The 27,889-nt window shown below is 61.6% G+C and overlaps 3 protein-coding genes and 1 long non-coding RNA gene across 4 annotated transcripts in view; 2 read left to right on the top strand and 2 right to left on the bottom strand.

The window, feature by feature from the left end:
* Window positions 1-574: 574 nt before the first annotated feature.
* LOC118027309 (complement C4-A-like) lies at window positions 575-14,743 on the top strand. The gene is made up of 41 exons (XM_035030532.1): window positions 575-756; window positions 909-1,107; window positions 1,325-1,526; window positions 1,736-1,806; window positions 1,893-1,978; window positions 2,151-2,233; window positions 2,415-2,511; window positions 2,665-2,770; window positions 2,873-3,005; window positions 3,439-3,554; window positions 3,659-3,835; window positions 3,978-4,163; window positions 4,299-4,484; window positions 4,654-4,812; window positions 5,046-5,172; window positions 5,349-5,420; window positions 5,697-5,894; window positions 5,992-6,103; window positions 6,195-6,265; window positions 6,537-6,676; window positions 6,792-7,001; window positions 7,264-7,315; window positions 7,422-7,511; window positions 7,642-7,851; window positions 8,031-8,106; window positions 8,272-8,428; window positions 8,530-8,646; window positions 8,753-8,924; window positions 9,151-9,383; window positions 9,458-9,625; window positions 10,014-10,073; window positions 11,029-11,122; window positions 11,202-11,388; window positions 11,510-11,600; window positions 11,738-11,812; window positions 13,191-13,293; window positions 13,459-13,548; window positions 13,647-13,745; window positions 13,853-13,936; window positions 14,217-14,349; window positions 14,489-14,743. The coding sequence occupies exons 1-41, from the start codon at window positions 692-694 to the stop codon at window positions 14,628-14,630; spliced, it is 5,229 nt and encodes a 1,742-aa protein (XP_034886423.1). The 5' UTR covers window positions 575-691; the 3' UTR covers window positions 14,631-14,743.
* Window positions 12,042-14,289, bottom strand: LOC118027313. Its single transcript, XR_004683792.1, has 3 exons — window positions 14,173-14,289; window positions 13,822-13,965; window positions 12,042-12,864 (listed from the first exon to the last, which is right to left on the bottom strand). It is a non-coding gene; the product is annotated as an uncharacterized LOC118027313 (long non-coding RNA).
* Window positions 14,744-14,831: 88 nt separating the features above from the next.
* Window positions 14,832-20,045, top strand: LOC118027311 (steroid 21-hydroxylase). The gene is given in 11 exon segments (XM_035030535.1): window positions 14,832-17,668; window positions 17,761-17,850; window positions 17,954-18,108; window positions 18,207-18,308; window positions 18,410-18,511; window positions 18,614-18,700; window positions 18,868-19,068; window positions 19,278-19,456; window positions 19,559-19,662; window positions 19,754-19,764; window positions 19,766-20,045. Coding segments are annotated over 11 exon segments (1,548 nt in total). The 5' UTR covers window positions 14,832-17,406; the 3' UTR covers window positions 20,021-20,045.
* Window positions 20,046-20,053: 8 nt separating this feature from the next.
* TNXB (tenascin XB) overlaps window positions 20,054-27,889 on the bottom strand; it is a 33,783-nt gene continuing 25,947 nt past the window's right edge. The window contains 18 exon segments of the mRNA XM_035030419.1: window positions 20,054-20,348; window positions 20,694-20,857; window positions 20,939-21,100; window positions 21,190-21,286; window positions 21,379-21,530; window positions 21,619-21,751; window positions 21,863-21,993; window positions 22,091-22,234; window positions 22,331-22,370; window positions 22,372-22,451; window positions 22,614-22,757; window positions 22,868-22,990; window positions 23,257-23,592; window positions 23,882-24,337; window positions 24,777-25,052; window positions 26,296-26,571; window positions 26,963-27,250; window positions 27,854-27,889. The exon segment at window positions 27,854-27,889 is cut by the window's right edge and continues 78 nt beyond it. Coding sequence (XP_034886310.1) covers window positions 20,244-20,348; window positions 20,694-20,857; window positions 20,939-21,100; window positions 21,190-21,286; window positions 21,379-21,530; window positions 21,619-21,751; window positions 21,863-21,993; window positions 22,091-22,234; window positions 22,331-22,370; window positions 22,372-22,451; window positions 22,614-22,757; window positions 22,868-22,990; window positions 23,257-23,592; window positions 23,882-24,337; window positions 24,777-25,052; window positions 26,296-26,571; window positions 26,963-27,250; window positions 27,854-27,889 — 3,143 coding nt within the window. The 3' untranslated portion in view covers window positions 20,054-20,243.

Raw genomic sequence — 27,889 nt, 5'->3', positions numbered from 1 at the left:
TTTTGTTTGATGTGTATTTGGGCGCCCCTGTGGGAGTAGAGTCAAAGCCAAACTTGAGCCTGAGCTTTGCCTCATTGTTCGGAGAGCTGAAAGGACACTGAGGTCAGTTCTCCCTGCGGGATGATAAAGGTATGCCTGATCTCCTCAACCACAGAATTTCTGTTAGGGCCTACACAAAGCAAAGGTCTGGTGTCGTTCAGGTTTTGTGGGGGATGTAGTTAGAGATAAGTGTCTTGTACCTTGTTTTGTTAAGATTTTTACAAAGGAACCATGTGTCTCCAACCATGTACTGAGCCACATTGGACTCCTATGCCCACACATACTGGAGCGTGCGTGTGTGTGTGTGTGTGTGTGTGTGTATGTATGTATATATACCCACCCAGATACACCCAGTAGGGGGGCTGCCCAGGGCACTGGGATGAGAGGGGTTGGCACGGAAGGACAGGACATAACTCTGGGCCGTGATTTTCTCAGATTCCCTCAGAGACCCAAGTGTCCGAGGTGTTGTCCTCCCTGCCCCTGCTAAATACTGGGCCTGGGGCCAGTTGCATTTCTTGCCTGTCACATGGTTTCCCGGCTGAGCTGGGCCAGGGGAGGAGCAAGGTCCAGAGTCAAATCTGCTCTAAGCCCTGGGTTGACCAGAGAGAAGCAGGCAGACAGACGGGTCTGATCCCTCTTGGGTCCTCCAGCCATGAGGCTCCTCTGGGGGCTGATCTGGGTGTCCAGCTTCTTCTCCTTATCCCTGCAGAAGCCCAGGTCCTGGAGGAAGGACACTAGTGCTTGAGTGGGACAGGGCTGGTGATGGGAGAGCAGACATGGGTGACCTGATGGAGGAGCGAGGGATGGAGGGGCGAGGGATGGAGGGGACCTGGTGGTGCTGAATGTGGACCCCTTCTTATTCTCCCTAGGTTGCTCCTGTTTTCGCCTTCCGTGGTTCACCTGGGGGTCCCCCTCTCAGTGGGGTTGCAGCTCAAGGATGTTCCCCCGGGACAGGTAGTGACAGGATCAGTGTTCCTGAGAAACCCATCCAACTTGAATGCCTTCTGCTCCCCAAAGGCGGACTTTTCCCTCAGCTCAGAAAAAGACTTCATACTCCTTAGCCTCCAGGTAACTAGCCTCCACTCCCTTCTGCTGCTTCTTAGTGCCTCTCACCGTGCTCCCCTCTGTCTTCTTCTAAGTGTTTTGTCATCTCATTGGCCTCCCTCCCCTTCTCTTCTCCCCCCACTCCCCACACTGTCGCCTTTCCTGTTTCTATCTCCATCTCTGGCTTTTTCCTTCTACTCTGTCTCTGACCTGCTCCCCCTCCCTCTCCCTCTCCTCACAGATCTCCCCGAAAGATGCAGAGACCTGTGGCCTTCACCGCCTCCTCAGTGGCCCCGAGGTCCAGCTGGTGGCCCAGTCACCATGGCTGAAGAACTCTCTGTCCAGAAAGACAGACATTCAGGGCGTCAACCTGCTCTTCTCCTCGCGCCGGGGGCACCTCTTTCTGCAGACTGACCAGCCCATTTATAACCCTGGCCAGCGGGGTGAGTCGGGCCCCAGGGCCTCTACCTTTGGCTCCCAACCTGCTCAAGGCATGTTTGGCACCCCGTAAGTGAGACAGCCTGAACGTGCCACACAGGAAGGCTGCTTGGCAAATATTTGTTGTCCTCCCCCTCGCTCCCTGGAAGCAGTGGGGGCCGAGGCCCACCCTTTGCAAATGGATTCCTGCTCACCTCTTGCTCTCCTCTCCCAGTTCGGTACCGGATCTTTGCTCTGGATCAAAAGATGCGCCCATCCACTGACACCCTTACGGTCACAGTAGAGGTGAGTCCCCCCTGACCTCTGTGACCTTGATCAGCAGGGCTGCTGATCTGACCTCCCACCCGTGACCATGTTTACTCCCGCTGCAGAACTCTCATGGCCTCCGTGTGTGGAAGAGGGAAGTGTACGCTTCCTCCATCTTCCAGGGTGACTTCATGATTCCCGATATCTCAGAGTGAGCTCCCCCGACCTGGTGACGGCCCCTCCCATCTCCCTTGGCTCTCTGCCTCTAGCACCCAGTCAGACCTCCAGCCCTCCTCACTGTGGCTCTAGTTTTCCCCCAGTGAGTCCTCTGGCTCTCTGTGGGCCTCTTGCACAAGCGGGCTGAGTCCCTTCCCTATTTGTAGGCCAGGGACATGGACGATCACAGCCCGGTTCTCAGATGGCCGAGACTCTAACAGCAGCACCCAGTTTGAGGTGAAGAAATATGGTGAGAGCTGGAGACAGCGCAGGACGAGCATCTCCTTTCCTAAAGGAGATAGGGATAGAAGGGGGAGGTGGTGGGGGCAGGGCAGGGCCAGGGAGGTATTGGTGCCACAGCCCCGAGGGGAGGGAAGTCTTTGAAGCATCCTTTCACTAGTCTGACCTGCCACCCCTTCACCCTGGATCAGTCCTTCCCAACTTTGAGGTGAAGATTGTTCCTGGAAAGCCCTACATCCTGACAGCGCCTGGCATTCTCGATGATATCCAATTAGACGTCCAGGCCAGGTAACTCCCTGCCCCACGGGCACCCAGGGTTCCCCATTCGGTCTGAAGGAGCTGTGAAGCCCTGCCTCCCCTTGCCCCAGCGCCGCTCCCGCCGCCCCAAGACACTGGCCTTATTTCCTAGACCCACCCTCTTCCCACTCTCTCCCGGGGCAGGTACATCTATGGGAAGCCGGTGCAGGGGGTGGCGTACGTGCGCTTCGGGCTCCTGGGTGAGGGTGGCCATAAGACTTTCCTCCGGGGACTGGAGAGTCAGGCTAAGGTAGGAAGGAGGGTGGGGCGTGGGGGAGGAGAGGGGGGTGTGGGGAGGGGAGGGAGGGGGTGACAAATCTCACCCCAGGCCCTGTTTTCTTTTTTGCCCCAGCTGGTAGACGGCCAGTGCCATATTTCCCTCTCAAAGGCTGAGGTTCAGGGTGCCCTGGAGAAGCTTCAGGTTAGCATCGCCGACCTCCCCGGGCTGCACCTCTATGTTGCAGCTGCCATCATTGAGTCTCCAGGTGAGAGGCTTCCCTGATCGTAACCCCAGCCCCCAGCCTCTGACCTCGAGCTGACCTCTGTTCTCTAGCATCGACACCATTCCCTGCTCTTACCCTCGTCTTGCACCCAAGGCCAGGACAGACCCAGGACACTGTCTCTCCCCAGCTGTGTTTCTGCATGGTTTCAGGAGAAGATATCCCTTTCCCTGTCTCAGTTTTTTTTTTCACCCACCCCTCCATCCATCCGGCAGACATGAGTTACATACCATCGGTGTGCTGGGTCCCCTGCTAGCCTCAGCACACAGAGATGAATACAAGATGGCCCGTGCACTGACAAGTCTGAGGAGTTGAGTGTCTCGTGGGCAGGAAACACTCAAACTCTCGTCTCCCCGCTCTCCCGCTTCTCTCTCTGTGGCTCTTTGTCCTCCACCTCTCTCTGCCCCATCTCTTGCAGGGGGAGAGATGGAGGAAGCAGAGCTCACGTCTTGGCGTTTTGTGTCATCTCCCTTCTCCTTGGATCTTAGCAACACCAAGCGACACCTTGTGCCTGGGGCCCCCTTTCTGCTGCAGGTATCCTCTGGAGGGGGAGGATGAGTGGGGGGTGGGGTGTTGTCAGGAGGGCATGGGGCCTCACTGAGCAGTCTCCTTTATCTGTCCCTTCCCCGCTCACCTAGGCCCTGGTCCGAGACATATCTGGTTTCCCAGCCTCTGGCATTCCTGTCAAAGTTTCGGCCACATTGTCTTCTGGATCTGCTTCTAGAGTCCAGGACCTTGAACAGAACACAGATGGGAGCGGTCAAGTCACTGTTCCCATCGTTACGTCGAAATCCATCTCAGAAGTGCAGCTCTTGGTAGGTCCCACTCATGGGACAGGGTAGGGGAAGGAAAGAAAGGCTGGTCAGCTTCCTGAGAATCCACGTCCCGGGCTGGGGGAAGAAGCTGGGCCCGGGGTCCTTGCCATTGACCCTACCCCTGCCCTGCCCCTCTTTCTAGGTATCTGCAGGCTCCCCTCACCCAGCCGTAGCCAGGCTCACTGTGAGAGCCCCACCCTCAGGACACTCCAGGTTTCTGTCCATTGAGCGGCCGGATCCTCGACCCCCTCGCGTCGGGGACACTCTCATCCTGAACCTGCGAGCTGTGGGCGTCAGTGAGGGCAGCTTCTCTCATTACTACTACATGGTGCGCAGAGGCCAGGCTGTCGAGGAGGGAGGGCAGGGTGCAGGGAGGATCTCAGGGAGGAGAGAGCCCTTGGGGTGGAGGGAACAGTTTCAGGATTGGGGGTGTACAGTGAAGAGGAAACCACTCTTGCCCCAGATCCTTTCCCGGGGCCGGATTGTGTCTGTGACTCGAGAGCCCAGGACAGACCTGACCTCAGTCTCCGTGTTTGTGGACCATCACTTGGTACCCTCCTTCTACCTTGTGGCCTTCTACTATCATGGGGGCATCCCCGTGGCCAACTCCCTGCGAGTGGACGTCCAGGCAGGGGCCTGCGAGGGCAAGGTAACTGGCATTCAGAGAGGTGGTGTGTCTGTGCATTAGGGGGTCAAGAGAGAAAGAAGACAGAGTGATTGTGAGCAGGGCATGGATTTGGTTTGGGGTACACTGAGAACGCACAGGGCTGAAAGCAGCTCTCCCCACCCTGACTGCCCCCTCCTCCCGCCTCTGCCAGCTGGAGCTGAACGTGGACAGCGTCAAGGAGTATCATCCTGGGGAGTTTGTAAGGCTCCACCTGCAAACAGACTCTCCGGCCCTCGTGGCGTTGGGGGCTGTGGACACGGCTCTGTATGCTGTGGGCGGGAGTTCCCACAAACCCCTCAACATGGGCAAGGTTTGTCTAGACCCTCCGTTCTCGCCAACCTTCCCTCCCCTCTGTGGCTCATTGTCCTGCTGTCCTGAGCCCAGGACCTAGCCCTGAGATCTCACTCAAGTTCCCCGCAGACTGCCCCCCCGCCCCCCCTGCCCAGGCTTCCCTCAAGCCCAGGCCCCTGCCTTCTCACCTGGAGCTGAGTGGCTGATCTGGTCCCTCAACTTGTCTGCAACATCCTGGCCTTTTCTTGCCAGGTCTTGGAAGTTATGAACAGCTATGACCTTGGCTGTGGTCCTGGAGGTGGGGACAATGCCCTTCAGGTGTTTGAGGCAGCTGGTCTGGCCTTTTCTGATGGAGACCTGTTAACCTCAGCCAGAAAGAGTGAGAACAGAGGTGGAAGGGGAGTTGGGAGGTGGGAAGATCAGGAAGGAGGAGGGGCCTCAGGGCCTAAGATGGAAAAAGGATTGGTGGGAAGGGCCAGGCCAGGGAAGGGGGGCAGGGAGGGGAGCTGAGAGGCCATACACCCTGCGCTTGGCTGCAGTCCTGCTTTCTACCAGGTCTGAGCTGTCCCAAGAAGAAAACCCGGAATAAGAGAAACGTGAACTTCCAAAAGGCGATTCATGAGAAGTGTGAGTTGTGGGTGCCCATGCAGCTCTCCACTTGGCCCAAGGGTCAGAGTGACAGGGTCTGCCTCTTGGCTGCGCTGCTCCTGAGTGAGCCCGTATATGGTATTTGGGGCCAGAGACCCAAGTTCTGGGGTTGAAGGTGGATGGAGGCTCTCTCCATTGGCCTCACCTGAGTTCCTGGTCTCTCAGGGTGAGTCCTTGTGTATCTAAGAGGTCCAGGTGGGAATGAGATGTGTCTCCATGGGGTTCCCCTGTGCCTACCCTCGCCTGGCCCTGCAGTGGGCCAGTATGCTTCCCCAGAAGCCAGGCGCTGCTGCCAGGATGGGCTAACGAGGCTGCCCATGATACGCTCCTGCGAGCAGCGGGTGGCTCGGGTGCGGCAGCCGGCCTGCCGGGCGCCCTTCTTGTCCTGCTGCCAGTTTGCTGAGGACCTGCGCAAGAAGTCCCGCTCCAGGGGCCAGATGGGCCTTGCCCGAGGTGAGGCTCTCTGTGGGGCTGGGGGACAGGCAGGAGCCTCTGGAAGGGCAGAATGGTTCCCCTCCTCACTCCCCCCCCCCCCACTATGGTCCCCTAGCTCTGGAGGTTCTGCAGGAGGAGGACCTGATGGATGAAGATGACATTCCTGTGCGCAGCTTCTTCCCGGAGAACTGGCTCTGGAGAGTGGAAAAAGTGGACCGTTTCCTCCAGTGAGGGGGTGTGGTGGGCCTGGCCTTGGCTCTGGGCTGTGTCTGGGGCCAGCCCAGGCTCTGACGGGGCTTCTCACCTTTCCCACTGCAGATTGTCCCAGATGCTCCCTGACTCTCTCACCACATGGGAGATCCGTGGTGTGAGCTTGTCTGAAAGCACAGGTGAGAGGGCCCCTGCCTGGATCTCAGTCCACCCCGCCCCCTCCATCTGCCCCCCGACCTAGGCTTCCTACTCAGCCCCTTGCTTTTCATACCGGACTGGGGGCAGACCCCTGGGGGAGGCATGTGCTGGGGCAGGGAGGCTAGGAAGTGGAGGCGGGTGGGGGGCAGAACTGGGTCATCCCCCGCCCCTCCCTCCTGGGACCCTGTGGCTGTGACACCCCCAGGCCCCTGTCTCTGCCCCCTGTGCCACACCACCCCCCCCATCCGCCAGGCCTGTGCGTGGCCACACCGGCCCGGGTCCGAGTGTTCCGTGAATTCCACCTGCACCTCCGCTTGCCTCTCTCCGTCCACCGCTTTGAGCAGCTGGAGCTGCGGCCTGTCCTCTACAACTACCTGAATACAAATCTGACTGTGAGGCCCTGTGGAAGCCTGAGCACACAGGGGAGTGGGCGGGAGCTGGAGCAGCTGGGGGCGGGGGTTGCCATCCGGCCTGGGGCTCTGGCCATCCCTATCTCCCTGCACCCAGGTGAGCGTCCACGTGTCCCCAGTGGAGGGACTGTGCCTGGCTGGAGGTGGAGGGTTGGCCCAGAGTGTCCTGGTGCCTGCAGGCTCTGCCCGGCCTGTTGGCTTCTCTGTGGTGCCCACAGCGGCGGCGGCTGTGTCCCTGAAGGTGGTGGCTCGAGGGTCCTCGGACTTCCCTGTGGGGGACGCAGTGTCTAAGGTTCTACAAATTCAGGTGACTGGAGAAGCCCTGACTCCAGGCCCCCACGCTCCCAGATTTACAACCCCCCCCCCCACCGCCCCTGCCCCATACCGTCTCTGGTAGCCAGGGCAGAGTCCCAACACCCAAAACCAATGCCTTGGTCTGTTTACATCTTCTACAATTTTGATCCCACTCTGTCCCTGACGCTCGAACTCCGTGTCCTGGGGAATATGCACTGGGAGGGGCAGGCTGTAGTACCATGTGACCCCTCACAGCCGTGCTTCCCCTGAGACAGAAAGAAGGGGCCATCCACACGGAGGAGATTGTCTATGAGCTCAATCCCCTGGGTGAGTGGCCCCCTCCTCCAGCCACCAGTGTCCTGATGGGGTCGTAGGTGGTGGGGGATGTGGGCAGCCAACCAGATGGCCAGCTTCCCCCATCCCCGCCCCCCAGACCACCAAGCCCGGACCTTGGAGATTCCTGGCAACTCTGACCCCAATATCATCCCAGATGGAGATTTCAGCAGCTTTGTCAGGGTTACAGGTGGGCGTGTCCTCCGTCTCTTCCCAGGGGTGCCTCATTCATGTGGCACCCATGGATCCCTGTTTAATCCCATGGTCCCGTGGGTCCCCAGACCTGCTCTCTGATCCTCAGCCCTCCGTCTCCCCTATAGCCTCAGATCCATTGGACACTTTGGGCTCGAAGGGGGTCTTATCACCAGGAGGCCTGACCTCCCTCCTGAGTCTTCCCCAGGGCTGCGGGGAACAGACCATGATCTTACTGGCCCCCACACTGGCTGCTTCCCGCTACCTGGACAAGACCGAGCAGTGGAGCACACTGCCTCCTGAGACAAAGGACCATGCTGTGGATCTGATCCAGAAAGGTTCTGGGCACAGGGGCAAGCAGGCGCGGGGCTGGGAGAGGGCAGTTCAAGGCAGAGGGGCAGCCCAACTAGCTAGAAGGGAGAAGGAAGGGGGCGCCTGATGGGAATGGGGCGTGTGGCCTCGGGTACACATGGTGGGAGAGTGAGTGTTGCCTCAGCAGCTGCCTCTTGTCCCCAAGGCTACATGCGGATCCAGCAGTTTCGGAAAACAAATGGTTCCTACGGGGCTTGGTTACATCGGGACAGCAGCACCTGGTGAGGTTGGGAGAGTGATTCTGGGTCTCTGAGGGGGGCCAGGGCTGTGGGAGGGGGCAGAGCCAGGTACGGTGGGAGGGCGAATAACCAGGTGCCTGGGCGAGTGGGGATGTGTCCCCTATGGGGCCTGGTCACTGTCCCCAGCCATCCCTCCCTCCCCACCAGGCTCACGGCCTTTGTGCTGAAGGTACTGAGTCTGGCCCAGGAGCAGGTGGGCGGCTCACCTGAAAAGCTGCAGGAGACGGCCAGGTGGCTGCTGACGCAGCAGCAGGCTGACGGGTCGTTCCAGGACCTCTGCCCAGTTTTACACAGGGCCATGCAGGTTCGGGGCTGGGAGGCTGGACAGAGGAGCCCAGGTGGGAGGGCACTCCCTGCCCCTCCCTGCTCCTGGCTGACCTCTTCTTTTTTACCCCCTTCAACTAGGGAGGTCTGGTGGGAGATGACGAGAATGTGGCGCTCACGGCCTTTGTGGTCATCGCCCTTCAGCATGGTCTGGCCATCTTGCAGGATGACGTTGCAGAGCAGTTGAAGCAGAAAGTGGTAAGGGTACCTGGGTGTCTGCCCTTTCCTGGTCCCCAGCTTCCTCCCTTTCTCCCCAGGAACCCAGGTGTCCAGCTCTCTGACCTTCCTCCCCACTTTCTCCTAGGAAATTTCCATCATCAGAGCAAACTCCTTCTTGGGGGAGAAAGCAAGTGCTGGGACCCTGGGTGCTCATGCAGCTGCCATCACGGCCTATGCCCTGACTCTCACCAAGGCTTCTGAGGATCTGCGGAACGTTGCCCACCGCAACCTCATGGCCATGGCCCAGAAGACGGGGGGTGAGAGCCAAGGGGGTCCTGGCAATGAGCCTGGGCCTTGGGGGACCTGGGACCCCTGAGTGTGCCCAAAGGGAGAAATCGAATGAAGACCTCAAGAAGGAATGAAAGCATAAGCAGGGATAATTGGGGTAGAATCGGGAGAGCCCAACACGGGGAGCGTCAGAGGGCCAGGCAACTAGGGCCCAACCCCCACCCCATTCACCTGTGGGTTTCCCTTCACTTCCAGATAACCTGTACTGGGGCTCAGTCCTTGGTTCTCAGAACAATGCCGTCCCACCAACCCTGGCTCCTCGAGGCCCAACAGACCCCATGCCCCAGGCCCCGGCCGTGTGGATCGAAACCACAGCCTACGGCCTGCTTCACCTGCTGCTACGGGAGGGCAAGTCAGAGATGGCTGACCACGCTGCAGCCTGGCTTACCCACCAGGGCAGTTTCCAAGGGGGGTTCCGCAGCACCCAGGTAGGGGCTGCCCGGGGGCTCCGGGGGTGGGTGGTCCCAAGACTGAGGGCCTGAGTGCCAGCTCACCTCCCCAGGACACAGTGATGGCCTTGGATGCTCTGTCTGCATACTGGATTGCTTCTCACACCCCCGAAGAGAGGGGGCTCAACGTGACTCTCAGCTCCATGGGCCGCAGTGGGTTCAAGTCCCATGAGCTGCATCTGAACAACCACCAAATTCAGGGGCTGGAGGAGGAGCTGCAGGTGAGCCACGCCTTCACCTGGCTTGTCATACCCCTCGGGCCTATGGTGGCCAGGCCGGAAGCCGACCCCAGGCTCCCCCCACTCTTGTGGAATCCCCATGGCAATTTGGCCTGATGTCCTTGTGGGAAGACCAAGTATGCCACGTGACCTGGAGAAAGTCACCTAACCTCTGAGCTTCATTTTTCTCATCTCAAAATTAATACATGCAGAGTCTACCCAACAGGGTTTTTAGGAGGCTGAAGGGAGGTAGCACACATGGAGGTGTCAGCTTTGTGAGCGTGTGAGGTGGGAGAGGAGGAGAGGTTGTTTTTAGGGAGGAGGTGGATTGGAGCAACTGCGTGCCCTTGCGTGCCCTCTGACAACCCTTTCCGTTCTCCGTTCCTGCAAGTTTTCCTTGGGCAGCAAGATTAACGTGAAGGTGGGAGGCAACAGCAAAGGGACCTTGAAGGTGAGAGCCAGCGGCACTGGACACCTGGGACCCAGCATGGAGGGGCTGTGGTCTTGAGTGGGAGGCCTGAGGGCGGAGATCGTGGGGGAGGGGGGAGGGGGCGATGCCCCCGGGGTGGGTGGCCCCCCTGCTGTTCTGGGGGTTCCCCCTCACTCTGATCTCTGCCCTCTCTGGGCACCTGTCCTCTCCTTTTCCCCCATCAGTGGTGATGGCATACACACCCAGCACCTCAACCCAGGCCTCTCTCCTGAGCCACAGGCCCCACGTGTCACACGGCACCTCAAACCCCTTCTTCCTCCTGGGTCCCCTCATCTGACCGACAGGGCCCCTTCCCCACAGGAGCCCAGCCGCTGCTCTGGAGGCCACCTTCATGTGCCCATCCTAGCCCTTCCTTATGGCCCCGGCAGCTTCTCCTCCACTCCCCTGCTGCCCGGGGCCCTTGTCACTTGTTTCCTAGACTCTGCTAAGACAGAGTTAGAACTTCTCCCTCCCCCATGTCTCACCCCTTTGATCCATTGTGCACACTGCCGTGAGGTCAGCCTCTGGACACCGGTCAGACTAACCCTGGAGAAAAGTCAGACTCTTCCACCCACCTGCCTGGCCAGACAAATCCACGAATCTACACAGATCTCCTTGCCTAGAATGTCCTTCCCCTCCTTCTTCCCAAGTGACAAACTCATTCTTCTCCTGCAAGCTTTGGCCAGAAGCCTTTCCTGAGCTTTCCATTCCAGCCTCTTCTGGGCCCCGTGTAGAGTGCTCGCCCCTGAGGGCAGGCCCCTGCCCCCATCTCGCCGGCTAACGCAGCCCCCTGGGCCGTCCACATTTATGGACTGGTCAGGAGGGATGAGAGGGGCTGAAGGCCTGGAATCCCTCAGCCCAGGCGATGGCCCAGGTGTGGCCCTGGAGAAAGGTCTGGGCCCCACACGTCCCCTGTTCTCACCCCTTGTTGAGTTAGATCCTTCGTACCTATAACGTCCTGGACCTGAAGAACATGACCTGTGAGGATCTTCAGATTGAAGTTACAGTCACGGGCTACGTTGAATACACAAGTGAGTGTCAGGGCCGGAGGTCGTGGGGCCCCAAGGGGGCCGGTGCCAGCAGCCAAGCCACACCACCATCCCTGTGCAGGGGAGGCCAACGAGGACTATGAGGACTATGTGTATGAGGACCTTGCAGCCAAGGACGACCCAGGTGCCGGTTCCCAGACTGTGACGCCCCTGGAGCTGTTTGAGAGGCGGCGGAACCGCCGCAGGCGGGAGGCCCCCGGGGTGCCCGGCGACCAGGAGTCCAGAGTGCAGTACACCGTGTGCATCTGGTGAGTGTGGGGGGCTGCGCCCGACACGGGGTGCTGCCGGGCCCGGAGACGGAGGCAGGGCAGAGGCCGGGGCTGGGCGTCTGCGACTCAGAGCGGGTGGGCCCTGGACGTGTCTCTGCAGGCAGAGCGGCAAGGCGGGGCTGTCGGGCATGGCCATTGCTGATATCACCCTCCTGAGCGGATTCAGTGCCCTGCGTGCTGACCTGGAGAAGGTGCGGCCATCGGCCGGGGGGGGGTCCCTTGTGCCCCCAGGAGCCCGGCTCCATCCCTGAAGCTCTCCCAGCCGCTGAGCCCGGTCTTGTGCGGGGCCCTGGGCCACCTCCCTGTCACCATCTGTCCTTCTCCACAGCTGGCCTCCCTCTCTGACCGCTACGTGAGTCATTTTGAGACCGAGGGGCCCCATGTCCTGCTGTATTTTGACTCGGTGAGCAGGGAGGGGCGACACGGGGAAGGACGACCCTGGGTTTACTGAGCACGGCTGACCTGAGAGAACTTGAGATGTGAGCCAGGGAGGCAGGACAAGAGTGTGCCAGAGCAGAGAGGGGCAGGCCCGGGAGGCTGCCCTGCCTGCGGGGTGATGGGGGCTGAGCCCCAGATGCAGCTTGGGGCTGGCGCTGGTCCGCAGGGAAGGACTCGAGGGTGAGCCATTCATAAAGCTGAATTTACTGAACTTGAGGGCTGCTTTTGTTGTTCGTCGTTGACCTTCCTGCATTTTTTTGGTTTTTGTTTTTGATATTGAAGTGTATTTTCTCTTATAAAGTGATGATGGTCATAGATGAGTGGCTTGCCATTATTTGGCTAAAACAAAGAATCATCAACCCTCAGATGACCTTCAAACATTTTTTAAGCATTAGCTGTAATCTCTTGGAGAAAATGTGAAAAAGATGTGTTAATACTATAACACCTTTAGCCAGGTGTGGGGGGGGTCGAGGAAGGCCCTCCCCCACCGCCCAGTGCTTGCAGAGGGGCCAGACCCCGTTAGCCTGAGAAGCCAGGCAGAGGAGTTTCGTTGAACACAATGGAAGATGAGAAGCCAGGAAGATTTTGGGCAAGGAGTTGACTTAAGCAGCGGGGCTCGGGAAGGAAACTGGCAGGGTACCAGGCTGGACCGGACCAGTGTGGGCGTGAGGAGGGGTTCTGGGCCTAGGCCGTGAGCTGCAGGGTCAGGGAGGACGGGCGAGTGACAGTGCCTGCCATTATGTTATGACACATAAAGGGGGGCCCGGGTGCATTGGTGACGAAGCAAGGCCATTGGCGGGGGTTGGGCTTCGGGGGGCAGGCAGAGTGAATTTGGAGAACTTACACGGCCGCAGTAATCCTACTGCAAGAATGAAGCTGAGTGTTTAATAATCTCAACATCTAATTTAATAGTTTAATAATCATCAGCCTGGAAGGGTTTGGTGAAAGCCAAGGAGCGGTTGAGACCTCCTCAGGGGAGTGCAGAGGACCGGAGAGCCAGGGCCAGGGACTACGCCTCTGGGAAGGAAGAAAAGGGGTGGTCAGGCATGACGAGGTCAGCACCAGGGATGGCCGGAAGCTAACACTGAGCTTAGAGAGTTTCGTGCAGAACGTGTCCATGATGTGAGACTCTGCCCGGGGCACTGGAGCCTGGGACGAGGTCACTGTCTGGCAGTGACGTCAGCAGAGACCTCGGGGAGCAGTTTTTAGAGTTCCGGCGGCCGGAAGGTACTAGCATGTGAAAGACACTGAAGATAAGACCAGAGACAGGTCAAGGAGATGCAGCCCAGTGGCCTGCAGGGCCCAGGGGGTGCGCCCTGACGTCTCCTCCCCACCCCCGCCAGGTCCCCACCTCCCGGGAGTGCGTGGGCTTTGGGGCCGTGCAGGAGGTGGCCGTGGGGCTCGTCCAGCCGGCCAGCGCGGCCCTGTATGATTACTACAACCCCGGTGAGCCCTTGGGGGGCACTTGGCAGGTTTGGAGTAGGTGTCCCCATATGGGACATCAGGAAGTGGGGCAGTGCCGGGTGGCAGGGATGTCCTGTGGCTCCTTGGGACGGGGGAGGCACTGTTGGGGGGGGAGGGCGTGTGCTCTAACTGCCCTCTCTCCTCCAGAGCGCAAATGTTCTGTGTTTTACGGGGCCCCCACTAAGAGCAAACTCTTGTCCACACTGTGCTCTGCTGACGTCTGCCAGTGTGCTGAGGGTGAGAGCCGGGGCCAGGGCGGGAAGCTGGTGAGGCTGGGGCGGGAGGCTGGGGCCTACGTGGGCTCATCTCTGTTGCCCGCCCCGCCCCCCCGGCAGGGAAGTGCCCTCGGCAGCGCCGTGCCCTGGAGCGGGGGCTGCAGGATGAGGTGGGCTACAGGATGAAGTTTGCCTGCTACTACCCCCGTGTGCACTACGGTCAGTGTGCCCGCCCCGCCTCCCCCCCCCGGGCTCTGCACTTGGGCTGCGCCCCGTGACCGCAGGTGGAACAAACCCGTGCTCCCTTCTCTTAAACGCCCTCGTAGGCTTCCAGGTGAAGGTCCTTCGAGAAGATGGCAGAGCTGCCTTCCGTCTCTTCGAGACCAGAATCACCCAAGTTCTGCACTTCAGTATGAAGGGAACGGATGGGCCGGTGGGGCTAGGGGACAGAGGGGGCCGAGGTCAGGGTTGGCAGCCCAGGTGCCCAGGATAGCGGATGTTCGGAGGCTGAGCTCAAAGCCCCTCAGCCTCTTGGAGGCTCTGGGCTTGGCCATCAATCGAAAAGCAGTCATACGTCTCCGTGAGGAGCAGTGAGGGCTCGATGAGAGGCTCCGGGCCCAGCCCCCAGCCCCCACTGGCCCTGTACCTTCCATTCGCCTCTGACAACTCCTGTGCCCCTTATCCTCTCAGCCAAGGACACCAAGGCCACCGTCCGTCAGACCCGCAACTTCCTGGTTCGAGCCTCTTGCCGCCTTCGCTTGGAACCTGGGAAAGAGTACTTGATCATGGGTCTGGATGGAGCTACCTTTGACCTCAAGGGAGAGTGAGTTCTCCGGGCCCCTGTGTTGCTTGCTGTCCTCCCACCTCGCGAGGGAACGGATCCCCAGCATGCAGACCCTGGCCCGCCAGAAACCAGGCGCCCATTCCCCCCAGCCCTGCTGACTGCCCTTTTGCCTCCGCAGCCCCCAGTACCTGCTGGACTCGAATACCTGGGTCGAGGAGATGCCCTCTGAACGCCTTTGCCAGAGCACCCGCCATCGGGCAGCCTGCGCGCAGCTCAGCGACTTCCTCCAGGAGTACGGCACTCAGGGGTGCCAGGTGTAAGGGCCGCCTCCCCCCCCACCGCCCGGGGATGCCCGGATGGTCGCAGTGCCTGTCCCCCCGGACACGGCCCAGGCAGGCCCAGGAACTCAATAAAGGCCTTCGGCAGCAGAGCATCAGTGTGTGTCTCCAGGACTGAGAGCAATGCCCCCCGCCCCCCGCCAGCTTCTGAGGCCAGGGTTTGCGTCATTTTGGGCTCCCAGAGCCTGGGTGACCCTTGGGGGTGTCACTCCCAGACGATTCCCTGGGAGCTCAGTCCATCCTAGAAGCGCCCTGAGCGGACCTGTGACCCTGCAGCCTGCACCCCAAGGCTCCGGCGCCACAATGAGGCCTCCCTCCACGGCCCCGCTGTTGCCGGTCCCTGCGGCCTCGGGCGTGGCTTGAGCTGAGCCTAACGCCGCCACCCTTTGGGCCACGCGTTTCCCGCTCTGCCCCTGTGCGGCTGGGTGTTCTGGGGTCTCCGGCCTGTAGCTGATGTCTGGTTTCTTGGAAGCAGTTGCCTCTTGATCTCCTTACCAGTGGTTAGGGAACTTTCCCCGAGTTGCGCCATGACTTCAGGGTGGGGTTTGATACACCGAGGAGGCCGCTGTTTTACCGGGTCCACCCTCCCCACCTGCCTGCCACGCTCTCCCCTGTTCGGTGGCCCCTGCTGGGTCTCCAGGGCTGACTAGAAATCCAGCTAGAGAAGTTGGCCGAGATTGGTGTTGACGGGAGCGGAGTCCGTGCACCAGCCTGCCAGCCGATCGAACGGCTTCAGTCTGTGGGGCTCTCCCTCCATGCCATGCCCTGTGCCAGGTCCCCATCCCCGAAACGTGTGCTGTTCGGGAGCTGCCTGGTCCTGTGGGGCACCCGGCCGAATTTGGGGGCAGGGAGAAGGGGAGGGCTTCCCAGAGGAGGTGACCTCTGACTTGGGTTCTGAAAGCTGATTCGTCACGCATAGAGAGTGGGGGTAGCTGAGCGCCTGTGAGGTAGACGGGCGGAGAATATGAAAGGCCCAGAGGTCAGGGGGCAGGACCGAGCCCATCTGGGGGCACTGCATGTGATTCCACCGTGTCCAAGATTCGGATTTGGAGGTGGGGTGGGAGAGCTGGGGCTGGCGGCGTAATCAGGTCAGTCGAGGAAGGCTGGTTCACAATCAGGCCAGCTTTCCGGGTCACTGTTCTTTCCAGTGGAGCCCCCTCCCATGCTGTGCAACTCAGAGAGGTTCTGTGTTCCCGAGGCTCCCCGGGACTATTGTTCCATGGCCCTGCGGCGACCCGTCACATCTCTGTCCCCGAAGCTGGCCAGCATGGGGTGGCCGAGAGCCATCTGTGAGAGCCAGGCACCCGCTGCAGTCGTGGCAGGACACGGCCTGGGTCTGGGAGGTCAACTGTGAGGCAGGGGGTTAGCGGTGGCTGCCTAACCCTCGAAGTGCCGCCCCTGCTCTCTCCCTCCCAGCCCTGGGCATGGGTCCAGGCCGAGCCCGACCTCTCCCACCAGGACCCCCAGCAGTTACTCCTCAAGCTGGTGGGTGGCACAGCCAGCACCTCGACTTGGCCTCCAGCCACATAGCCTGTGCACTCTGGGTAAAGCTCGGGGCGGGTGGCGGGGGGAGGTCTACCCACTCCTGGGTGCCGGGATCAGTTTACAGAGCCAGGCATGGGGAGTTGGGGGGTGATGTGTGCTTTAGGTCACCTCCGATCCCTCTCTCCCACCCCCAGGCAGCCCAGATCTCTCACTAAGCACTGTTACCCCTTTGGCACGATCTCTCCGAAACCTCCTTTGAGCCTCTCAGCTGCCTCCTCACCCGTGAAAGTGGTTTCTGATTGCCCTACCTGGTCCAGTGGGACCCCAGCCCTTATGGCAACAGCTCGCAGGATAGGGCTGGACCTCCTGATCCCACTGTGGCTCTCGGGCTCCTTCCTGGGGACTTTGGCATCGGTAGGGGGCATGTTCAGTCCTGCCGGGAACCCTCTCGACCTGGGGCTGGGCCTGTGGACTCTGACGCTGGAGGCAGTCCCATCCTGCCTGCAGCTGGGAACACAAGCAGCAGGGGCAGAGGGAGAAGGGAGAGGGCGGGTGGCAGACGCGGAGGAGGGAGGAGCCAAGAGTGAAGAGTTGGCGCCTCTCTGCAGCTTTGGCCTCCCCCGTCCCTGGCTTCCAAGGCCATCGAGGCCCCCTCTCCTGCTCTCTTCAGTTCTCTGAGATGCCCCCCGTATTTGTACAGTAATTCCTCTTTTTGGCTCAAGCCAGCTCGAGTTGGTCGCTTTCCTTTGCAACCAAAGAGTATATTGAGTACTAGTAAGAGCTCTAAACCGGGGGGCCATATCGCTCTTCATCTTCTTCAACTTTTGAGATGGGAATGGGGCACGGTTAATAGTTACACTGGGCCTACAGGTATAAACTGGGGTGCTCCAGGCAGACCAGGCCATCCGGTCACCCTGTGTGTAAGTTAAAAACATGCAGGCCACTTTCATCCCCTTTCGCCCTCAGGCAGTCCTGGAGGGCTGGTGAGGCAGGGCAGGCTGTTGTCTCTCCCAGATAAAGCAGGAAGCTCGTCCAAGGTGGGGTGGCGGGCAGCGTTCTCCCGCCTGGCTGACGCGAGGCCAGGAAACCGATCCTGGCTGCCCTGGCTGCGGGAGAAAGGTCACGGCCGCATCCCCCTTCCTTTCTTCTTGATGGATGAAAGGCCGGTTCTTTGACATGTGGACTGCCCAAGGCCAGGGGGGACTGGTGCCCCTCCAGGATACGTGGGCGGTGCAGTGGGCAGGGAGCCGAGGGAAGGAGTCAGAGCAGCAAGATGGGTGCAGGGGCCGCCGACACTATAAGTGGCCCAGCCAGGGCCTTGCCCGGGGCTCTGGCCATGTTCCTCCTCGGGCTTCTGCTGCTGACCGTGCTGGCTGGCGCCCGCCTGCTGTGGCACAAGTGGAAGCTCCGCAGCCTCCACCTCCCGCCTCTTGTGCCCGGCTTCCTGCACCTGCTGCGGCCCAACCTTCCCCTCTACCTGCTGGGTCTGACCCAGAAACTGGGGCCTGTCTACAGGCTCCGCCTGGGGCTGAGAGGTGCGTCTGCCCCGGCTGCCCTCCCCCGGCCCCGCCACAGAGGGGAGGAGGGGTCCCCTCCCTGCTGATGCCCCACTTTGGCCCTCCCCCAGATGTGGTGGTGCTGAACTCCAAGAGGACCATTGAGGAAGCCATGATCAGGAAATGGGTGGACTTTGCCGGCAGACCCCAGACAGCGTCCTGTAAGGGTCGGGGCGGTTCTCGAGGGAAGAAACGGGCTGGCGGAGGCAGGGGAGGTCAGACCCGTGGCTTCCGTGGTCAGCTCGACCCCTCTCCTACTCACAGATAAGCTGGTGTCTCAGCACTACCAGGACCTCTCCCTCGGGGACTACTCCCTGCTCTGGAAGGCTCACAAGAAACTCACCCGCTCAGCCCTGCTGCTGGGCCTCTTCGACTCCACGGAGGGGATGGTGGAGCAGCTGACCCAGGAGTTCTGTGAGGTGAGGGTGCACTCCCACAGTCGCCCCCGCCCGCCTCCCCTGTCCCGGCAGCTCCCTGGCCCGGCCCGGCTCGTTTAGTCCCAGCCCCTTCTCTGCAGCGCATGAGAGCCCAGGCCGGCACCCCTGTGGCCATCCAGAAGGAGTTCTCTCTCCTCACCTGCACCATCATCTGTCACCTCACCTTTGGAGACCAGGTCAAGGTTCCCTGCCCTCCATATGCTGGGGCTCTTCCTTGGCCCCTCCCTAACTCTCTCTCTGGTCCTGAACTGAAACGATTCCCTCTTTTTTTGGCGGGGGGCAGGAGGACACCTTAGTACATGCCTTTCATGACTGTGTCCAGGACTTGATGAAAACCTGGGAGCACTGGTCTGTCCAAATCTTGGACATTGTTCCCTTTCTCAGGGTGAGGAGGTGGAGCCCAGACTCGCTGGGTCCCGGGAGAGAGAGGGGCTGGGGAGGACAGGCTTCCTTGTCTGGGGCTACACCATCTTGCTCCCTGCCCCAGTTCTTCCCCAATCCAGGCCTCCGCAGGCTGAAGCAGGCCTTGGAGAACAGGGACCACATGGTAGAGAAGCAGCTGAGGCAGCACAAGGTGGGAAGGCTGTGCGTCCCTGGTGCCCCCACAGCCCACAGCCTGGGATCCTACTGCCCCAGAGCTGGGCAGGTTCTTCAGCATCCCACTGGCCCGGGACCCGTGGCTCCCCTGAGAGCCTTCTCGCCAAGCCAGGCACTGAGGCCGGCCGCTCCTCCCCTCTACAGGAGAGCATGGTGGCAGGCCAGTGGAAGGACATGACTGACTATATGCTCCAACGAGTGGGCAAGCCAAGAGCAGGGGAGGGCTGCGGACAGCTCCTTGAAGGACACGTGCATATGTCTGTGGTGGACCTGTTCATTGGTGGCACTGAGACCACGGCGACCACCCTCTCCTGGGCCGTGGCCTTCTTGCTTCACCACCCTGAGGTGCACCCTGGGTGTGGCCTGGCTGGGGCCCCGGGACCTCAGCTCACTGCCCGCCCCCCCCCCCCCCCCCCCGCAGCGTGTGAGGGCTGTGTTCACCCGGGGGCTGGCTTCTCCTGATCGGCTCGGACACTTGTGGCGGGGGGGGGGTTTGCTCCAGGGGGCGGTTCAGGGTCCCGGCCCCAGACACCAGGCTTGCTCCCATTTCCCAGATTCAGCAGAGACTGCAGGAAGAGCTGGATCGTGAGCTGGGCCCTGGAGCGTCAGGCTCCCGAGTCCCATACAGAGACCCCGCACGGCTGCCCTTGCTCACGGCCACCATCGCCGAGGTGCTGCGCCTGCGGCCCGTCGTGCCCCTGGCCTTGCCGCACCGTGCCACGCGGCCTAGCAGGTGGCTCCCGAGGGCTGGGGATGAGTGGGGCCAAGCCGGGGCTGGGGGGGTGGGGGGGAGGGGAGGGGTCCTGGCAGGCCTCTGACTCCACCCTCCCCTCAGCATCTTGGGCTACGACATCCCCGAGGGCACGGTTGTCATCCCCAACCTGCAAGGCGCCCACTTAGACGAGACGGTCTGGGAGCGGCCACACGAGTTCCGGCCGGGTGCGTGGCGGGGAGGGCGCCCGCGGCGTGGGGGCGCCAGAGGCCGGTCCCCGCGGCTACAGAACCCCGGGTTCTGTCCTTGTGCCCACAGATCGCTTCCTGGCCCCCCGGCGCCCGCCCCAGAGTGCTGGCCTTCGGCTGCGGGGCCCGCGTGTGCCTGGGGGAGCCGCTGGCGCGCCTGGAGCTGCGCGTGGTGCTGGCGCAGCTGCTGCGGGCCTTCACGCTGCTGCCGCCCACCGGCGCCCTGCCCTCCCTGCAGCCCCGGGCCCGCGGCGGCGTCAACCTCACCGTGCGGCCTTTCCAGGTGCGGCTGCAGCCCCGGGGCGCAGGGGCCCGGGCGCCGGGCCAGCACCCGTGACGGGGCAGGACGCACGCCGGCCGCACGCATGCCTCAGTTTCCCCTTTTATTACTCCCCGTACAAACCCCTGCCCTCCCCCCCTGTAAACATGGTGCTGTGAGATCGCAGATGGAGAAGGCTCCCTCCGGTGGCTGGACGGTCACGGTGGCCCCGGGCTCTTCTCTGAGCGCGACCCCTCAGTGCTCGGCAGTCATTCTGGGGCGCCCGAGAGGCGAGCGGTGGTCAGCCTCCCTGGGCCGCTGGGGGCCGGTAGCTTCTTGGCCTCAGCTTCATTTCCGTGAAGGGCACAGAGAACTCGAAGCCCTTCCAGTAGTACCAGCTCACCCCCTGGGAGAGGAGATGTTGAGACAGAGTCAAAGCCACACATCCCATCTGCTCCCACCCCTGCCCCTCTGGGGAGATGGTTCCCAGAAATCAACCCCTCTCCCACCCCCACCGACTTCATGATCCTCAACTGCCAAGGCCTGAGGCTTCATCTGAGCTGGCCCTCTACGTCCAATAAATCGTGCTCATGTCTCCCTCCAGATAGCTTGGTGAGATTGGCATTATTGTCCCATTTCACAGATGAGGGTCCTGAGGCACCAAGCGGCTGGGGAGCTTGTCCTGTCGCACCCCAGCGGGGTGAACGCCCCCGCCCCCGCCCAGCTCGGTGCTGCCCCCCAGGCCCCTCACCTGGTGGTCCACTGTGCTCCCGTAGAGCCCGTTGAGGTTGGCGTAGTGGCAGTTCTTGTACCACCAGGCCCCGTGGTACGACACAGCGCAGGAGATGAGCAGGTTGTTGGGGTCTCGATCCCGGGCAGAAAAGACACTGCCACTGTGGTAGCTCATGGAGTCGCCTGGACAGGTGTGAGAGGAGCAGTGAGGGCCTCCCCGCCCCCTGCCCCACCTCCCCACCCGCCCCCCGGCCCGCCCCTAACCTGCCGTGCCGTGGTAGCCGTCCAAATGAAGGCGGTAGTACTGGGCCGCCGAGTCGACCCGGAAGGAGTCGTACTGCGCGAACACGGCCTCGTCCCCGGCCCGCAGGTCCACGCGCATGGAGTAGTCGCCCGTGTCTGTCAGGCTGTGCAGGGCCTCGTTGCCTGGGGGGAGGGACAGTGCTCTCCTCAGGGTCCTGGTGTCCACAGGGCCTCCGTCCCTTCCCTGGCCCCCAGCCCTGTGAGGCACTGACCCAGCCAGAACTCCCCGGAGATGTTGCCAAAGCCGTGGGCGTAGTCCTCCCAGTCCCTCCAGAAGTCCGTTTGTCCGTCCATGCGGCGCTGGAACACCTGGGAAGCGGGCAGAGGCACCATCGGCCTATGGCTGCTGGCACGGCAGCCCCTGCCCCGGGCAGACCCCTGGGCTTCCGTGTGCCACCCACCAGCCAGCCGCCCCCATCGGTCTCCATGTCACAAAACACGTCCAGGGGCCGCTCGCGGTTGCCATTGAGGAAGATGGTGGTGGCCCTTGAGGTGCGGGCTCCGTTCTGCATCTCCTCCCCACAGTCCCGAGGGAAGGGGATCGGAAGTCCACCTGGGGAGAGGACAATGAGGGGCCGGTCCTTTTCCCAAACCCTAGGCCCGCTCAGCCCCTGACCAAATTTGTCCCAGTGCCCAAATACCAGTGGTGAAGGAGGTGGACACAGGCGGTGTGAGGCTCTCGCCCCACATAGCCCGGAGCCACACGCTGTAGGGGGTGGAGGGGAAGAGGCCCAGGAGCTGGTGAGAGGTGACCCCTCCTGGGAGCAGGATCTCCTGTGGACAGAAGAGGAGCAGGTCAGGGGATGGGGAGCCCTGCTCGAGAGGCAGAGGAGGGGGCAGCACTTCCTGGATTGGAACCTGGGAGTGGGGGAGGGATGGGGGCACCTGGGTCTGTTCATCAGGGGTGTTGAAACTGAGCAGGTAGCTGGTTGGAGGGACTTGGGGCTCAGTCCAAATGAGCAGGGCTGTGCGGGGGGTCACTTCCTTGGCCTCCAGGTCCTGGGGGGCCTCCAACCCTGGGAGGGGAAGATGGGAAGAGAAGATGGAGACAAGGCCCATCCTAGCTCCCTGGAACCTCCCCTCCCCCCGTCGCGCACACCTCCCAGGCTGCACCTGTGGTGAAGGTGATGCTGGCTGGGGAGGTGACGTTAGGGCCCCGAAGACCACGCACGGTCGCTGTGTAGTTGGTGTGCAGCTCCAGGCCACTCAGAGGGTACTCCACCGCACTGCCCGGGGCTGAGGCCTGCAGTGAGGGGGCTGGGAGTGGGATGAGCATCAGCATCCGCCCCCCTTCACCCTGCCGGAGCCCCTGCCCCCCAACAAGTCCCCGCCAGAGGCCTCAGCCCCGCTCACCCCCTGAGGCTGTGACACGGACGTTATACTTGTCCACAGGGGCCGGGGGGGGGTTTCCAGTGCAGCAGAGCCGATCCCTCCGTCAAGTTCAGCGCTCGAAGCTGAGTGGGGCCGTCAGGAACTGGGAGAAGGGAGGGGCCTCAGAGCTGTCCCCTGCCCGCCTCTTCAGCCCTCACCTTCCCAGGCTCCGTTGGCCTCTGGTCCACAGTCCAAGCCTCTCACACCTTCCCCCTTCCCCATTCATTCTCCCCCCACCTCCTGCCCGGGGCCTAGTCCATCTTACCTGTGGTGAGGAAGCCGGTGAGAGGCTCGCTCTCCTCAAAGCCACGGACAGAGACCACGGTCACCTCATAGTGGGAGCCCGGGCTCAGCCCCTTGAGTTTCTGGGCCTGTGCGCGGCCATCCACCTGCACACTCTGTGGCTCGCCTGAAAACACAGTGGGCTCGGGAGTTTGCCCCGGGAAGCAAGCAGGGTGAGCAGGGTGCAGGGAGCAGGAGAGATGAGGGCAAACGAGGACACGGGCAAAAGGGTGTCACCTCCATCTGCCAGCTGGTAGGAAACTTTGAAACTGTCCACTCTGGATGCTGGAGGCATCCAGCTGACCTGAGCCGAGGTTTCCCCGATTTCGCTGAACTGAAGGTCACGGGGGCTTTCCAGAACTGCGGGGAGGGGTGTGCCGAGGAACGTGGGTGAGGGCACGGGGCAGGGAGGCTCCCACCCCAAGATCCCCACCCCTGCCTCTTCCTGGGCCCCTGCTCACCACCCCTTTCCTCTAGACCCAGGAGAGGAAGTCTCTGTAGACGCCTCCCAGCCCTGCACCACTCACCAAGCTCCCCTCTGGCTGAGGCACTAGGTCCCGCCCTACAAAGTACAGAGACCCCTCACTTCGGGGCAGCACACGAAGGTGCCCACTGAGGGGCCTTACCTGGGCTGAGGGTGCGGGCCGTGCCCTGGATGCTGTCGGCCTTATGGGGCCCACGCAGCCCATACAACGTCAGGCTGTACAGGGTCCCCGGGTGCAGGTCGCGGAGCACGGCGGAGCGCTGCGACCCCGGCACTGTCAGCTCCCGCTGCTGCAGGGGATGCAGGTGCGGCTCCAGGGTGCTTGGGGATGGGACCCCGAAGCGGAGCAGGAAGGAGTCAAAGGCCTCCGACGGGGCCTCCCAGTTGAGCCGCAGCGAACTGGTGGTCACGTCGGTCACCAACAGCTGGGACAGGCGGGGCCCTGGCTCCCCTGGGGTGAGGCCGGCAGGAGCAGGCCCTGCACAGAGCAGGTGGGACACAGAAGCGCACCACCTCGGTGGCCTGGGGCAGGGCTCTGGCACCGCCCCACCCCGGCCCCGAGTTTCTCATCTGTGAAATGGAACCAATGAGGGGCGGGCGCTCCTAGGTAGGACCCATAGTGAGAAGGTGTGCGTAGAGCCGAAGGCTGCTGGGCCACCCTTCCTCCTTCTGGGGCCCTCCTCATGTTCTTTCTCTACAGTCACCCGTTAGCCCTGTCGGTCCCAGTCCAGAGGTGGGTGAGGCCTAGAGAGAGGGCCCTGGCCTGCCAGTAGCTGTGGTGCCCTCGGCCGAGACAGGCCCCAGGCGCTTCCCTTCGTGGAGGCCGTAGAGGAAGAACTCGTAGGCGGTGCGGGGCTCCAGGCCCGACACTTGCACCGTGTTCTGCTTGCTGCCCACGAGCAAGGCCTGGGGCTGCCCTTCTGTGTCCTGATACTGGACCACGAAGGACTCAAAGGGGCCCTGGGCCACACTCCATGAGAGGCGCAGGGAGTCTGGGGTTATGTCGCTCACTGCCAGTGTCCTTAGCTGGGGCCCTGCGGGGGGCTCGGGGGCCTCTGTGGCTGGGCGCCAGGGGGCTGCGTGGGAGAAGCCCAGGGGAGAAGCTGAGCAGGAGGGGAGCGAGGCTCTTCTGGCACCTTCCTTCCTGTGAATCTGCCATTTCCCTGCCCTGGCACTGAGTCCTGCCACCTCTGGGCCCCTTGGAGCACCAGCACTGTGGCCCCATCACCCCTCTGTGGGGTGGCTTGCTGGGTCCGTCCCACACTCGCTTCCCTTTCTCCACCTCCACGGCCTCTCGCGCCTCACCTCGGGGTGCTGGCCACTCCCTTGGGGAGGGTGTCAACACCTTCCGCGGAGGAGGCCACTCCTTCAGCGCCCCTCACCTATGTCCTTCTCCAGTTATTTTCCATTTGAGAGAAAAGGCTCCTGACTCATCCACAGGAGGGGGTTTGCCCCCATCTGGTAAGAGCCGCCTCAGGAGAGGGACGGGGTGGGGGTTGGGAGGCCGGGGCCGCTGTCAGGGCCTTGCCCTGCGCCTGCCTCCACGGACTCCTTGGTTACCACCAAAGCCGGCCGAACTGCACTTCCCTTCCTTCCCGAGCCCTGGGCAGGCCTCCTTATGCCCCAGGCCCGCTCCTGTCGTCCCTTCAGGCTCCTGCTCACCTGTCACTCCCAGGACGGAGATGGGGCCCAGGCGCTGTCCTCCGTGGATCCCATATAGCAGAAACTTGTATTTCCTGCCAGGCTCCAGGCCCTCTATGGTGACTTCCCGCTGGTCTTTGGCCACAGGCACTGCCCGGGGCTGCCCAGCTGGGTCCCTGTACTGGACCACAAAGGCATCAAAGAGGCCCTGGGCCACCGTCCATGAGAGGCGCAGGGAGTCTGGGGTCTCATCTGTCACTGTCAGCTCCCCAAGGAGGGGTGGGTGCTCCAGGGGGGCTGTGGAGAGAGCAGGAGGAGAAACTCTTAGTCAAGAGCTACCTCTACCCCAGCCCTGGCAACTTCTGGGAGGCATGAGGGTCTAGGAAAGGGTCCCTGCAGCGTGGCTTCAATCTGCCCAAAGGAAGGGCAGCGAGCAGCTCGATCTCTCCTCTGGAGGCCACTGCCCTAAATCCTTCCTGCCCCCACTCCCTCCCTGCTGTTATCAGGGTGCAGTAAATGCATAAAAGATCACCTTGTGAGATAGGGCCCCTGGGGGTGTAGAGAAGGGCCTCAGTTTCTCCCTGGCCCCTGACTCCCTGAGCAGGGATGCGGCTGGAGCCCAGAAAGGCTCCCGGAGTGTATCTGGGTTGTCAGGGAGACACCCCCAAACACTAAGAGCTGGGCTGGGCAGCCAGCCAAGCTGATGGGCTCCCAGAGCTTGGCCATGACCTCCCCCTCCCTTGCTATCAGCCCGGGCCATCCGTCTACCCACTTCCTCAGCCCTGCACTACCACCCCTGGACCAGGGCAGCAGGGTGGGGCAGCACTGGGAGAATGGAGGGCAGAACGCAGAAGAGACTTGCCTCGGTGGGGATGGGCGCTGGCTGATGGGGTCAGAGAAGCCTGTATCCACTCCCCATAATGGGGGCTTAGGGAAGAGAATTATGCAGTCTCAGGGTCCCAGGCCCAACTGACCCTGTGCTCCATCCCCATCCGGCCAGGATGACTCACGGTCCTGGGAGTGGGGTAAGGGTCAGTGACCCACCTCCACCCTTTCCTCAAGGGGCTGAGTAATGGGCACAATGACACCAGATTTTTCCATAGTCTTTCTGCAGCCAAACCCTTCCATATTTTCCACCTCCTGCCTCAGCTGGGATGGAGGGAAGAGGATGGGAACATTTACGGAATGCTGATCGTATTTATTATGCCCACGCAGGTACGGAAACTGCGGTTCGAGGGAAGGAAGTGGCTTGTCTGTGGCCACACCACGGGCAATCGGAATTTGAACGCAGGTCTGCTTGGCTCCAAAGACTGGGTTCTTTTTATGACATCGAGCAGTCAGTGAATGAGGGAATAATGCATGTAACATACTTAGAATAGTGCTTGGCGTGTGACCGAGACTCAGTAAATGTTTGCTTTTGCTGCTGCAAAGGCTGAGGCTGGAGGCATGGATAGGCCGGGGGGCGGCCAGCTCTGGGGGCACGATAGGCGGCAGCTCTAGAGAAGGTGTGGTGGAGGGCTGGGGCTCGGCTGGGGCTCACCCGTCTTTGCCTCCACAGAGACTGGGCTGTGTCTCTTCCCATCCTGAAGTCCGTAGAGCAGGAACCTGTACTTCCTGCTGGGCTCCAGGCCGGGCACGGTGACCTCGCGCTGGTCTGCGGCCACAGGCACCACCCGGGGCTGCCCGTCCCTGTCCTTGTACTGGACCACGAAGGAGTCGAATTCACCCTCGGGGACTGCCCACGAGAGGGTCACGGAGTCCGGGCTCAGGTCCGTCACTGTCAGCTCCCCGAGGCGGGGAGGTTTCGTGTCTGAGACTGCAGAAGAGAGAGAGGTGTGTGGAGAGTGACAGAGACTGACAGAGCTTCCTCAGGGTGTTGCGGCTCTGGGAGCTGGTCCTGGGAGCTGGGACGGGGTGGCTGGGCCACAGGGCAGGAGGTGGGGCAGCAGAGGAGTAGGGACAAAAGACGGGCCAGGGAAGAAGGCAGCGTCTGTCAGGATGGAGAAAGAGCAGGGAGAAGGACGAGAACGAGGGCTAAGCGGGGAGCTCTGGACCTGGATTTCACCGGGCCTAGTACATAAGCAGGTGCGGAGGCCCTGCGGCGGGAGTGTGGAGCATAGAAACAGGCAAGTCTGACTGTCGCCACAAGGGGGCGAGGCACACCCAGGAGGCCCTAGCGCCAAAGGTGGCCTCCCGCCTCCACTCACGCGCCTCGGCCTCTGCAGACACTGGGCCGTGGCGTTTCTCATCCTGGAGGCCGAAGAGTAGGAACTTGTACTTGCGGGCCGGGTCCAGGCCCGAAATGCTGATCTCACGGAGGAGCCCACCCACAGGCACCGCCTGGGGCTGGCCCTGCACATCCTTGTACTGGACCAGGAAGGAGTCGAAGGAGCCCTGGGCCACCGTCCACGACAGGCTCACTGTGTCGGAGGCCACGGCTGCCACAGCCAGCTCCCCCAGGCGGGGTGCCACAGGGCGCTCTGCGGGCAGGGAGGCTGGAACGGAGCACAGGAGGCTGAGCGGTCAAAGGCAGGACCGTTCGCAAGAGAGGGAGTGCTTTCCCCAGACTATGAAGAAAATGGTTTCCAACAAGCTCTTCTAAAGTGCTTGATGCGTCGCCGGCACGGCGGTAGGCAGCTCCCACAGCAGCGCACGTACCCCTCACACGACACACGAGCCACGTGCCGTTAGTATCACCCTCCCCATTTTGCGTGGGGCTGCAGCGCAGAGAAGTTAAGAAATGTTCATGAATTTACACAGTCAGTACATTCAGAGCAGGAATCAAACCCAGAGAATCTGGTTCTGCAGCCACGTTCTGAGTCACTAAAATACCCTGTTGGGGAGCCTGAGGAGCCCATATATGAATAAGCAAGTTTAAGAACACAGGTAAAATTTATGAAGCCCAGGGTACATGCCAACTGACCGAGAACACAGTTTCCATCAGGCTCACTCAACTAAAGGATGAGGCAGGATCATTAGTGCCGTATGGGAAAGGAGACGGATCTAAAGGACCATCTGTGAGGAGGGCTGAGATCCAAAGGGGAAAGCAAGAGAAAATGGAAGGAGACCTTGGGGACAGGGCCCCCGCCCCCACTCACCGGTCACGCCCACGGTGGACACGGGGCCGTCGCGCT

The sequence above is a fragment of the Mirounga leonina genome, unplaced genomic scaffold, assembly GCF_011800145.1.
Source record: "Mirounga leonina isolate KUSES-001 unplaced genomic scaffold, KU_Mleo_1.0 Mir_366, whole genome shotgun sequence".
Lineage (NCBI taxonomy): Eukaryota > Metazoa > Chordata > Mammalia > Carnivora > Phocidae > Mirounga > Mirounga leonina.
This window is presented reverse-complemented; position numbering and strand designations above follow the sequence as displayed.

Bases quoted from the DNA above. Each gene is read 5' to 3' on its own strand.
- LOC118027309 (XM_035030532.1), top strand. From the start codon at position 692: ATGAGGCTCCTCTGGGGGCTGATCTGGGTGTCCAGCTTCTTCTCCTTA. The intron at 2,512-2,664 runs GTAACTCCCTGC...CTCCCGGGGCAG, and splicing joins CAATTAGACGTCCAGGCCAG to GTACATCTATGGGAAGCCGG. The intron at 4,164-4,298 runs GTGCGCAGAGGC...CTCTTGCCCCAG, and splicing joins TCTCTCATTACTACTACATG to ATCCTTTCCCGGGGCCGGAT.